Source organism: Chanos chanos, chromosome 10 (assembly GCF_902362185.1).
Source record: "Chanos chanos chromosome 10, fChaCha1.1, whole genome shotgun sequence".
In the NCBI taxonomy this organism is placed as follows: Eukaryota; Metazoa; Chordata; class Actinopteri; order Gonorynchiformes; family Chanidae; genus Chanos; species Chanos chanos.
In genome coordinates, this window is record NC_044504.1 from 36,005,706 (window position 1) to 36,019,106 (window position 13,401).

At 42.8% G+C, this 13,401-nt stretch overlaps 1 protein-coding gene across 1 annotated transcript in view; it reads right to left on the reverse strand.

Moving 5' to 3' along the window:
- Positions 1-13,034, reverse strand: part of erbb4b (erb-b2 receptor tyrosine kinase 4b) — a 135,913-nt gene extending 122,879 nt beyond the window's left edge. The window contains exons 1-2 of the mRNA XM_030787620.1: positions 12,845-13,034; positions 1,429-1,480 (exon numbers count right to left, since the gene is read on the reverse strand). Of these exons, the coding sequence (XP_030643480.1) occupies positions 1,429-1,480; positions 12,845-13,034 (242 nt within the window). The remainder of the gene's footprint in view (positions 1-1,428; positions 1,481-12,844) is intronic.
- Positions 13,035-13,401: the final 367 nt, after the last annotated feature.

Sequence of the window (13,401 nt, forward strand, 5' to 3'; positions counted from 1 at the left end):
ATTGACAAGTCACACAATGCAATGCAACTTCACCGGCCAGGAAGGAAGGGAGAGAGCCGGACCTGGAAAATATATCACGCCATAACACTGAGAAAGAAAAGCAAAACAAATTTAAACACCCCCCACCCCCAACCCCACCCTCCCTTTGTAGACGCACCAAGGTTAATCACCTTATCATCACGAGCAATCTATATTTAACTGAAAATCTGGTTGTGTATGCCTCTGTGTAGAATCCACTCTGTACAGAAAAACCCACTCTTGCTGTTCTAGAGCAGCAGTACAGAGCTGATAAAGATCCTCTCCCAAGCAACCTTTACACAAAGAGGACATCGCTCCATTGTGTAAGATGCCCTCTCCCCTGTGTGTAATCAGTGCCATAGACAGAGATACTGTTGTTCCTCTATGGAGAAAGACATGCCAACTCACTGTCTAACCATTCCTCTGTCAACTACTGTACTCATCCATTCACTGTCTAACCATTCCTCTGTCAACTACTGTACACATCCATTCACTGTCTAACCATTCCTCTGTCAGCTACTGTTATCATCCATTCACCGTCTAACCATTCACTGTCTAACCATTCCTCTGTCAACTACTGTACTCATCCATTCACTGTCTAACCATTCCTCTGTCAACTACTGTACTCATCCATTCACCGTCTAACCATTCACTGTCTAACCATTCCTCTGTCAACTACTGTACTCATCCATTCACTGTCTAACCATTCCTCTGTCAACTACTGTACTCATCCATTCACTGTCTAACCATTCACCGTCTAATCATTCCTCTGTCAACTACAGTACTCATCCATTCACTGTCTAACCATTCCTCTGTCAACTACTGTACTCATCCATTCACTGTCTAACCATTCACTGTCTAACCATTCCTCTGTCAACTACTGTACTCATCCATTCACTGTCTAACCATTCACTGTCTAACCATTCCTCTGTCAACTACTGTACTCATCCATTCACTGTCTAACCATTCCTCTGTCAACTACTGTACTCATCCATTCACTGTCTAACCATTCCTCTGTCAACTACTGTACACATCCATTCACTGTCTAACCATTCCTCTGTCAACTACTGTACACATCCATTCACTGTCTAACCATTCACTGTCTAACCATTCCTCTGTCAACTACTGTACACATCCATTCACTGTCTAACCATTCACTGTCTAACCATTCCTCTGTCAACTACTGTACACATCCATTCACTGTCTAACCATTCCTCTGTCAACTACTGTACACATCCATTCACCGTCTAACCATTCCTCTGTCAGCTACAGCACCACTAGCTACAAAGACTGACACTCTGCTACGTCGCTAGCTATAGCCATTTTCATTAATTATTCCTTTTCTTTTCCTTTTTCTTTGATTTTACAGAAGCGTGGTTGGCATGCCCTCACACACGTGCACACACACACACACACACACACACACACACAAAGATCTTTCCCCTCAGCAGTTCTCTGCAAACTTCCGCAGAAAGACACAGAAAATGTCAGAAAAAACCAGATGTCTTCATTTCCAAGCCTTCATTCCTCTGGCTTATTGTCTACGGTTCGATTTCTTTTCTTTTTTTTTTTTTTTCTTTTTCCTTCTTCTTGTGGTTTTCTGTTTAAAAAATAATGGACTGGGGCAATGAATCACAATTCTGAATTCTATTTTACATTTAATTAATGAGAGGATTAAGAGTCCTGGGTGAAAAAGTGCACGCGTGTTTGAGGGTATGTGTGTGGGTGAACTAGTGTGAAGAGAGCATTGTGTTATATCATACACAGATATGGCATTAATCACCCGATTAAACGGAAATAAGCTGCATTTCAGTAACGTCCCACGGGAGGTTGTTGTAGTCTTGACAAAACCCTGAATAAAATTCTAGTGCGTAGAGCTAAGCATAAAAACATCCTTGCTTAAAATTCCATGTTGTTTCCCCAGAACACGATGTCTTCCCTTTTCAGTGAGCTCTTTCAGGGTATCTAAGAACCTGGGTCAAGAATTTATGTAATGTGAAAAATTGAACCAACCCTTGAGAGGAAACGGAAAAGTGTGTGTGAAAAAAAAAATGGTTTGGTTTTTATATTTCATCAACATAACATAGTAGTCTTACAGTGAAATGTGAATCTACAATCCAAAACCACAGAAAATACAATCAAAATGTATTTTTGAAATAAAGCTTTTTTGAAAACAAAGGTACATGATCTGTTACCATCCTTGAACATTGACTTGATATGGAAAATCTACCATGTCTGAATTTCTGTTTTATTCCTAGTTTGATTCAAAAAGGTTTTTGTTATTTTTTTTTTTTTTTAGTTCTGCTCGACTACAACAATTGCCCATGGTTGTACACAAGAGCAAACCAAACTTAATTCCACCTGAAGCAAAATTGATTTACTCAAAGAAATAAAATACCACTGCCACCACAACACAGTCATTACTGCATAAACAAACCTATTTATAATATTTTTTCTTTTCTCTGGCTTGTAATGGCCATGGGGCAGCGTGTACACCCTGCATGCCAGTGGTGTCAGAGACACCTATAACGGGTTCACTGACTGATGCTTTTAGGGTCCTGACTGACAACAGAGCTCAGAGGCCAACGGGGATCCGAACTGTCGCCCGTTGCACAGACGCACGGGCACCGTGTTCCACAGACACGTCACTACGGTTGATTTTATTAGTGACAGAGTGGGAGAGAGAGAGAGAGAGAGAGAGGAGACAAAGGCAGAGAAAGAGAGGGAGAGAAAGGAAGAGAGGGAGAGAGAGACAGAGAGGGAGAGAGAGAAAGAGAGGGAGAGAGAGAGAGAGAGAGAGAATTATTCACTTTGACATAGAAGGGCAGGAGAATGGTCCCACTGCTAATCTAAAGATAATGGTGAAGCAATTCCTTTCACTTTCCAGACAGCACAACTCCACTCACACTTTTCTTCTCCTTATTTTTCATCTCAGTGCCGCTCTGCTCCTCTGAAGCCCTGTTCAATAGTCTCTGACAACACTCCCCTGGATCTCCGTTTCTTTTTTTCTGTGTCTACGCTAAGATATTTGATTGTAAGATAACAAAAGATTTTGTACAAAATAGGACATCAGGGTCAAAAAGACAATTTTAACAACTTAAGTTTCCTGTCACATACAGAGTTATTAACATCTTAAATTTAGCATAAACACTTGGCAGAAATTCCATCAATTTCAATTTCACTCTCAGTTCCACAAACATGCCCAGCAGAATTAAACAGCCGCCTATCGCAACTCTCCTCCTCAGTGGATTTATTTCATAAGTATTGAAAATGAGTGTATCAATAAGGACTGGAAAGTTTATTGAACACCAATAAAGGCGCGGGAGGGAAGTAGCGTCTCCGAGGTTTATAGGACTCTCAGTGATTGCATAAAAGGTCAGGCCAATAGCCAGTGACTCATTGAATTAAATAAAGTTCCAAATGTCACCTCCTCAAGTAAACACTGTCAATACTTCCACTCGGAAGACGTGACCAGTTTTAGAGATGACGAGGGGGGTGGGGTGGGGGTGGGGGGTGTAGATCAGCATAAACTGATTTATTGTGCGACAATCGAAAAAAACAACAGAAACAATCTTCGCTATGCTTAAGATTCAACGGATACGCTGCATGTACACACTCGAATAGCCCCGCGCTACATAAAGTCAGTTCATTAAGAGTTATCTATAAAGTGCTGTGAGAGAGGGCTGGAGACTGACTGTGGCCATCTGTTGTAGGAACTAAATAGTAATAATACCAGAGATGATGCACGCTCAGCTTGACAGTAGCAAGGATCAGTGGACATGCCCTCGTTGCCTGGTCTGTTCACCCCTCCGCAGGCCTGCCTTCCCCATATGGCACTTGCTGACTTCATCGAAAGGCTGGAAGGCAAGGCCGCAGCAGGGAATAGTCGGATTGGCTTCAACCGAGACGCTTAGTCATTTTTATATTAAAAAACCGTTGATGTTAGCATTTCGGAGTAAGCCATTAAAGAGAGTGACGTCAGAATTGTTCAAATTAGCCGCTCAAATGGGTTTTATGCCGAAATGGAGAGCAGATTCTTGGAAAGGATTTGTTTAAAAAGTCGTATAACTCGTACAAAAAGTGGTGGTGTAGGTGGTTAGTGTCCAATAAAGGGATAGTAGATCTGAATCTTTTGGGTAACAGAGATACACCAATATTTGTAACCTTTGTCCAAAGTGTTAACAGAAACCAGTGGCAGCTGTCTTCAGCTCTCCATCCCTGTCCAATGCTACGCTCTGTTGAACATCTTCATGGACAGTGGTCAGCATACAGACCGGGTAGGTTAAACCCTTGAGTCAGAGATGGCTGGTTATTGGTGGGTCACAGTAGCAATATGTGACAGCTTGTGACAAGTTCTAGACTTAAGCATAGACACAATCCATACGGTCACAGTGCAGGAGACATCTGACGCCGTCCCACGGCTCATCGTCCACAATCTCGCGTCTTGTTCCTCTACACTCTTGATTTCCTTACTCGACACCATTTTAGAAGAAAGAAAAAAAGACTTAGGCAAAGCAAAGTGTGACAGGACAAAATTAATTTATACAGAACCTTAGCTGATCCTTACAGGAATTTGAAGGGAATAAGCCGTGGGTTTATCTTGGCAGAGCTGAAACAGAACGGGGAAAAGCGACCGTGACCGTGAATTGTTAAGCTCTCGAGACACACTGACATGCGAAGACCAGTTTATCCACGCATCTATTGAAATTAAATTTGCTTAAATTAAATTTTCGCTGGGAGGAAAAAAAAAAAAGTGTGTGAAGGTCTGTGTCACTGTGATGTCATTAGGCAGTACCATCATGATTAGATGATTTTTTTTTTCTTTTTTTGCATGTTTTAACTAAAGAATGATGGTAACTGGGTTAAGATTGAGTTTTACATTATATGATATGTCCGGGACAAATGCTGTCGAAAATCCAGAGCAATGTCTGATTTTGCCCTGGCACTCGATATGTTTTTTACACGTCAGCCGACCTCATAGTCAGAGGGTTTGGGCAAGACTTTGATTCTCACTCAGCAGAGTGCAAAGGGTCCGGGCATGTTCTCACCGCGGTTATTTTGTCTGTGTTCTGGTGCTTGCTTGTTCTGTGCGAGAATCAAACATGATGGGGGAAAAAAAAGGGGGCCCATAGTACGCTTTTGAAAATTATGATCTGCCTGAATTTCATTATCATTTCTGCACTCTGAATGCAAATGGGTTTCCATATCCTTCTACTGATATTTTATAGCTAGTTTTCATGGTCTATGCATCTGAGCAAGAAAAATACAAAAAGGATTCAGAAAAGAAATCTAGACCTAACACAGCCACAACAGTGCTCCTGTTCTGTGGATTTTTTAGGAAAACATTTGTTACCCTGTAATAGACCTTGAAAATGAACATATTTGCATAAAGTTCTTATTCCATACACACTGCTGTCTGCTTTGAAGAAACAAACTGCGGGGCCAGTAGGGTTTGGACAAAGCAGAATTCATGCTCTTACCGTCACTTGCCATCAGCCTTGCTAAAATAAATAAATAAATAAATTAATAAAAATCTATTTTCACGTCATCTAGCCCCTGCTACAAATGTACTACACAACTTTTTCATAAACACAACACACAAGCCAGTCCTGGGAAACTGTACTTCAAATGTATAGTATGAATTCAGAATCCCAACTCCAAATGGGACTCCAAACTCCAAACGATGCAGTGAATAGAAATCCTAAAATGCCATTTTCGGCATATTTCGACCAATATTTCACTCTTCAACAGCCTCATCAAAGATCACGCTACTGTAGTAAAGACAGCGTACTTAGCCAATAGTGTACGGAAAATGAGGGATTATTTGAGGTGACACTTTTTACAGAATGAGTTCTTTTTCTCAAAGAAGCTTAAAAAAATGAAGTCCAGGAACAGCTGTATGGTATGAAGAGATATAATCCCTCTGTGTTAACATCTGTCAGAGGGCAATCTTTTCTCCCTTTCGGGTACATGGCTATGTGAGAAAGGAGAAATGGTTTGAGGCTACCCAGAACTTCTGAAGCTACTGTAAACCTGTGCTGCTAAAACCCACACTGCCCAAGGTCATGATAAATTGCGGATTGAGCATTTTCATGGTCCAAGGACAGAAATAAAAAACAGTTTTGGGATGCTGATTTTGCTATAAATCTTGTCAGGTGTTAATGACAATAAATAATATTTATTGTGTGTTGCCAACATTTTAAAGAGCTATGCCCTAGTTTGTATATATATATATATATATATATGTGTGTGTGTGTGTGTGTGTGTGTGTGCGTGTGTGTGCAGTATGCAGTATGCACAAATATTTTCTTTTCCTTTTAAGCATGCTGCTATGTCAAAATTTGCTTTTCAGAGAGAACAACTTGGACACTTGGACTCCTAGGACACTGTGTAATTTTAAAGCGTTTGGAGCAGCGGAGTAAAAGTATTCACATCAAAAAAGATCTAACCCTTAGAGTGAAACACAACTTTGACAGGCCAAATCATAATTTCGTATGTTCTCTCTTTCTCTCTCTCTCTCTGTCTGTCTCTCTCTCTTTTTAAGTTGCCCTTTCTCTCTCTCTCTCTCTTTCTCTCAGAGGGATGATGTCGCTGGTGCAGGGTGCTCTTCCTCTCCAGGTGTCAGGCGAGTGTGACTGAGACACTTTCTGATAGCTTTTACAGCACATTTGAGGAGCTAGCACCCCCACCATCAATTACCCTGGCACCTGGTCTAAGCAACGTAGCATATCCTTCACGCCGGTAGCCCGCTGCGTCCCCTCAAGTGGCCCGCGCCATGAATCTTAATCTCATACTCAAACAGTCGCCATCAATTACACCAGGCCCAGGACACCGGATCCTCCCCTGCTTCCATTTTAACTGTTAGCGAGGTGGGGGCGGGGAACAAAAAAAGGAAAGGGACATTTTTGTATTTCTGTCTTGTGAAGTTCGTGAGCGCGCTTGGGGGGGGGGGGGGGGGGGGAATCGTTTCTCAGTAGGAAGGTAAATGAACGACCTATTAAATCGTGGTACGGCCGAAGGCTGCTGGTATGTAGAGGTGAGAGGGTGGTGAAGGAGGTAAAGAAGTGACAGGCCTGTTTGAAATCACGTGTGGAGCTCTCGGTCTCACATCCACACTCATCCGTTTAAAATGAAAAAAAGAAAAGAACGTGTTGTCTTCTTCTCCAGATGACGGCTTTAATGTGGTGAGGCGGCGCGAGCTGAACCTACCTAAATTCACTGCAGCAGACAATAAAACTATTTCCCCGGAGGTTCTCTGCTCTCTTGTCAGACTTGACTCAGCGCTGTAAAGATATACAGTGTTTTTCCAAGTTTACTCATTCATGATGTACAATGCTTGTGTTGTTAAAACAATGGCCAGCCGGGGGGGGGGGGGGGGGGAAGTAATGGTAATCTCTGTAATCCATCACTTCCAACCATTAACACCCTTGTCTGTTTTCCTCGTTTTCCTTTTCATTTGTTTTATCGTCATGTTTTTCCCACTAACTCCCCATCCACTGCCTGTGTCTGATTACAGAGCACATTCTTCTCCTCTTGTTTCTCTTTTCTTTTCTTTTCTTTTCTTCCAGTGTTTCACTTTCCATGAGTGAACATATCTGCAACACTTTCTCTTCTCCACCTTCTTCAAATAAACCAGTGGGTTCCAGTCTCATGGATGGCACAGTCATAGAGGGCTGGATACATAGGATTCACTCAACATGTCTGCATAACGCTGTATTGCCATTAACATTCACTTTGTCACCAGAAAAACAACCAACAAACAAAACAAAACAAAACGAAAAGCGCATGAACCAGCTCAAAGCAAACAGGACTAGTAGCCCCAACCTCCCCCCCCCCCCTCCGTGATATGACTTCCACCCGTCGGACGAATGTTAAATTGCGGCACTCTAGCGTAGACTGAAATACTCGCCGCTCAGCATATCCCCAAGTCCCTCAGCGTGCCGCACCAACCCGCGGTAAACCCGGCCGTTTACACTATTAAGAATCAGTTGCTCTCTGAGAGGCAGTGATATATTGGATGTCTGTTCATTATTGGTGAGAAGACGCGATGGCGGAGCGGTAAGAGCGACAGAGACATCTTAATGAAAGCTCGATTGCATCTGTGTCCCTTGCCGTTTCCATCAAAAGCGGCAGGAAAAGCTTCACCAAGACTACCGGGTTTCTTGAAGAAGCAAATATTACCTTACTGGCATTCCTTAACATGTCTTGCCTTTTATTAATTCAAAAGCGCTGTTGTGTGCCCGATTTTGTTTCTGGTTTTTTTTTTTCTGTTTTACGTTTAATTTGTGGCAGCCAGTCCGTCTCATCACGCCTCGGATCGATTATAATTTGCTTTAATGCCGTGCGGAAGAATGTAAATTGCCAGACGTTGACATTTAAAAAGATATACTATAACACACAACCAATGCAATCATGGAAAATTGAAAACTGGAAGCAGAATGGAGCTTGTAATCTATACTCTTATTAAGAGCGAGCACAAATTCCAATTGTAATATAATATATAGATTGTGTGAGTGAACAGGAGGCTTGATGAAACACTGGGGACGGGGCGTGAATAAGTAAACAGGGTTTTCTGGGAGATATATTACTCCTGCAGGCCTCTGGGCTTTACCCGGCAGTAAGGAGAGCGTCTCAGAGCCGTCGTACACTGACTAATTAACACTAACCTCTGGGTTACCAAAGGGTCACAGAGTTACGCTCACACTACACAGACGCTTCCTGTCAAACATATGGAATATGCTCCTGTACAAACACATTCAAAAGTCGTAGAGCATCCCACATAAAATGCCTGAGTCATCTAAAATATTACTAAGGGCGTCTAATCATGGTTTCTTTTTTTTTTTTTTTTTTTTTTTTTTCAAATCTGGACGTAATTAACGGCATTTATTTGTTGTGGTGAACTCAATGAATACAGTAAGTCCCAGCAAAGCAGACAGTTCCATTTCAAAGCCTTTTATTTAATTATGGCAAGGTTTCCTGGTTTTCATAAATCACCTCAGGCCAACATATCTCACTTAAAGCGGTGTCAGGCCGCCTCCTAAATGGTTCATTAATTGTATTTTGGCGACTCTTGTGTAATTGTTTACATCAGGCTTGGGAGAGTGAAGCTTAAGTATTCATTTTCTTAATGCTGATGATGGTCCCTTTTTCCCCCCTCCTCTCTCAAGCAAAGCCATTAAGCAGAAGACTTATCCATGTCGACTTGCAGGAATTATGGGACATTATCATACAATTAGCTTTGACAAGCAAGCGCTCTGCCACTTCGACGAAACGAGAACTTCTGAAAACGAGCGAAAGCCGCACAGAAAGAGAGGAGGACCCTTCCATCCATAACACGTTAAAAAAAAAAAAAAGTCGTATCGCAAATGAGACACCCTTCTGACTGGGCTCCAGTTCCATTGAACCGGCATCCACTGTTCATATGTTAATATAACTCGGAGAGAAAGAAAAGTCTCTTGCCTAACACCCTGATCTTCACACAATATAGGCGCTGACTTCCACAGCGGCAGTGAGAGAGAGAGAGAGAGAGAGAGAGAGTAGATTGTGGTGTGTTATGAGCTCTTGGGTGGTCTCAGGTGAACGTGTCTCCGAGGCCCATCCATGCTGGCCTCAATTTGTGTTCTTCTCCTGGGGAAAGAGAGTTCAGTGTTGGGCTGTGGAGCTCCTGGAAGCTGCTAATTGTTTCATTCAGGAAGGGAACGGCCTCCTTACTTACACCCATTAGTCCTGAACAGGGAACCATGGGAAATTAGGCCGCAGGACCCACCTGCTAGAACCAACCATTAATGACTGAGAAATCAAGTTACCCCTCTCTCTCTCTCTCTCTCGCTCTCTCTCTCTCTCACTTTCTCTCTCTCTCTCTCTCGCTCTCTCTCTCTCCCTCTCTCTCCTCTCTGGCTCCATTTTCCTATCAGTAATCAATATTTCAGCAGGGATGTGAAAGTGAAGAACAGGGTTGATTTTCAGGAAAGCTGTGTCACACTTGATTCACATCACATGCATCTCTAGATCACTTGCCTCTCTGTGTGTGTGGGGGGGGGGGGGGGGGGGGGGGGGCGCTATTGATTGTAAACAGGCCACTGGTTATTCAATAGAGTCAGGGATGTTAGTCGACCACTCGGTGGATGAAAAGCACGGGTCTGACAAACGACAGTGATGCAACCCTTAAAGCACAGGCTCTGCAACAGGTTTTTATTTCTTCTACAAGCAGCGTACACACACACAGAGAGAGAGAGAGAGAGAGAGAGAGAGAGAGAGAGAAGAATATATAAAAGGCACAAGGTGGCTTGTCTCCTGTTGACAGTAAATGTGAAACTGGCTACTTAGCACAGCGGATGCTAATGGCTTGAACATTTTAATGATAGGCAGTCTATAAACTGACAGTGTCGGGTCAGGACTGGATGAGAACATTTAGCAGTACCGGCTCTTTACAGTGGAGTGAGCTGAACCGCCTGACCCACTCCCACTCATAGAGCACATTAAGGGTAAAACCCGACATGAGAGTACAGACCCCGCAGTTTACTGAGTGCCCAATCGGAGCTGTGTTCTCTCCACAGCCGTGAGCTTTTTCCTCCTATATAACAGAGTGTTAAGAGCAGACAGGAAGACAGGCTGTCGACCGAGTAAACAGGTTAAGTGCTTTCAAATGTGCTGCTTTAGTTTCCACTGCTGCACTGCAGAAAGAGAGATTTCACACTCAAGATGTAATTGTCGCAAACAGGAATCTCACCAATGTGCTACATTACAAACATATCACTGTGCCACTGGTAAGCTTTCTTTATGTATTATGTACTGAAAAACATTTAAAAAGAAAAGAAAAGAAAAGAAAAATAAAACATAAATGAGAGAGAAAGAGAGAGAGCGAGAGAGAGAGAGAGAGAGAGTCAACTGTACATCATGGTGTACACTACATTAGTATTATATCACACAGACATGGGTGGCAAACTGTTGATTGACAAAAGTTTTGATGTGGAATGTAGATAAGGAAGGCCCATTGAGTCTGGACCCCAGGGGCCTGCATTTTCCTTGGAGACCAAAGGGGTCTTTAACCTCCTTCCCCTCCTTCTCTATCTTTTAAGGGAGGTGCGAGAGGAGAACCAAAGAGTGTCAGGTCACTGCGGTGAGGATTCCTGTACCTCCTCCATTAACAGAGAACTGACGCACAGCTAAGAGTGTGGGGAGCTCAGATAACAGACCACGCATGTGTTTGGATGTATGCATTAGCTGAGTGAGTGGCATGCATTACTTTTATTTCATTAAACTTCAATTTAAAATACATTTATCCTCTTCATATTTTACGCCTCCGCCCAAAAACAGAGCAAGCCCTAGTTCCCCAAATCCGTTCCAAATCTATTCATTCCTGAAGATGACTACAGGACAATCCTTTTCGAACACCCCCTGCTTAAGATAATGATAAATGCATGGTATGCATTACCCTAATCTGTGGCGTAATTCCCATGGAATAAATCATGTGACAATTCACTTATAAAATAATCCAATTCAGTAAATTAGACAGTGTCTTGGCTTGGCCCTATTTGTAAGTGATGAATAGCTGAGGTTGGCTACACAAACACTACAGGGAGGAGGATTTCAGCTTAAGACCGTCAGGATAATTATCAGGATAATTCCCTGAATTGTGAATTTCTGGCATCGCAATGACACACTGATCTGAAGCATTTATGTATTCTTTTTAAATATGGCCAAACCTTATCAAATAATGTTAATGATGCACCAGCACACATTGCTCTGTTCTGATTGTGTATGCAGGATATTGTACATGATAAGTAGCTTTGGTATTTGAACTTGACTCAGTACTAAATAAAAACAATAAGAACAACATCAATACTACTGCTACTTCTACTGCTACTCATAATAATGATGACAATAGGCGACAGTCACATATGAATGTGCTGGTTATTCACACACACACACACACACACACCACTTCAGATATGTGGTCTTTGTTTTTTCCTCTTGTTTTTCTCTGTCGTGGGAGAAATAGAGAGTTAGTTGAAAGATCCAGTATGATTGTGTGTGTGTGTGTGTTGAAAAAGCTCCATACAATTCAGCAGAGCATTAGTTAAATGATTAATAATCATAGGTAAACATATGTTCGCGATATTGAACTACAGTCCTGCGACTGTGTGCATCAGCTTTGCACTCATTTAAATATGCCACCGATTTTTATTTTTGCTTCCCTTTCTCTCTCTTTCTCTCTCACAAACACACACACACACACACACATGCACGCACACGCACACGCACACGCACCTGAAAATCACTAGGTGAGAGAAGGCAACCTGCATATGGAGTAATTGGTATATAACCCTTGGTTCTTGGCGGCTCTGTTTTCTGACGTCAAATTAGGCAGTAATGAAAAACAAGTCACAATGAATAAAGCTCAAGTTCTCTTCATCCTCCATCTGCCGCAGAGCCTAATGAAGACACCGTGAGAGTAGCACCTGACGGCCCGGACCCACAACTCAGAGATGAAGAGAGAGAGACAGAGAGAGAGAGAGAGAGAGAGAGAGGCAGAGAGAGGAGGAGGAGGAGATGGTGTTGTTGGAAGAAAAGGACAGGGAGGGACAACCGCTCTCTCTGTTTCTTTTTTTTTTTCTTCCATTAAGTTAGCTCCTTGTTTCCTCTGTCTGAGCTCTGTGTGACTGCAAAAGCGTGGGAGGGGGAAAAAAAGGAGTGAGACAGACGGCTCGAAGTGGCTGGTCTTTATTAGAGACTCATAAAAAACCAGCCGTCAGCGGGTTCTGACCCGTTATTTAGCTCATTATGACAAGGGCACGTACGTTTGTGTCGCCGAGCGAATCCGCACCTGATCCAGAGCTTCCCTCTAGCGCCGAAGCCCGGATAAAACGGGAAGATGAAGACTGTCGGACGTTACGGCCGAGGATCTCATGCGTTGGGGTGCCACCCGGCATACCTGGGCTAAATGGAGCAGTTAGTACTCCGGGCACGGACGGCGGCGTCGGCCGCGTGGCCTGGTCCTCTCTTCCCTGAGTCATGCATCGTGTCCTGACCGTGACTAAATAGAGACGTACACTTACATAGCACTGCCTCTGTTCACTGCTTATTAATGGACAACAGAGGAACAAAATTCTTTATTTCAGAAAATATATAAAGCTTATAAAAGCTCAGAATGGGTTTGTTACTCCTTTGTGGGAATAAACGTAATTTTTTTTTTGCTTTGTTTTCTTTTTCTTACGTGTGTCTCAGCTGCTGTGATTCAAACGTGTCAGCAGCACACACTCTCTTCTCCCTTTCTATTCCCTGCACTCTTTCTCTCTCTCTCTCTCTCTCTCTGTCTTTCTCTCTCTCACACTCTTTCCTCTCTCTCTCTCTCTTCCTTTCTGTTTGTACCTCTCATATGCC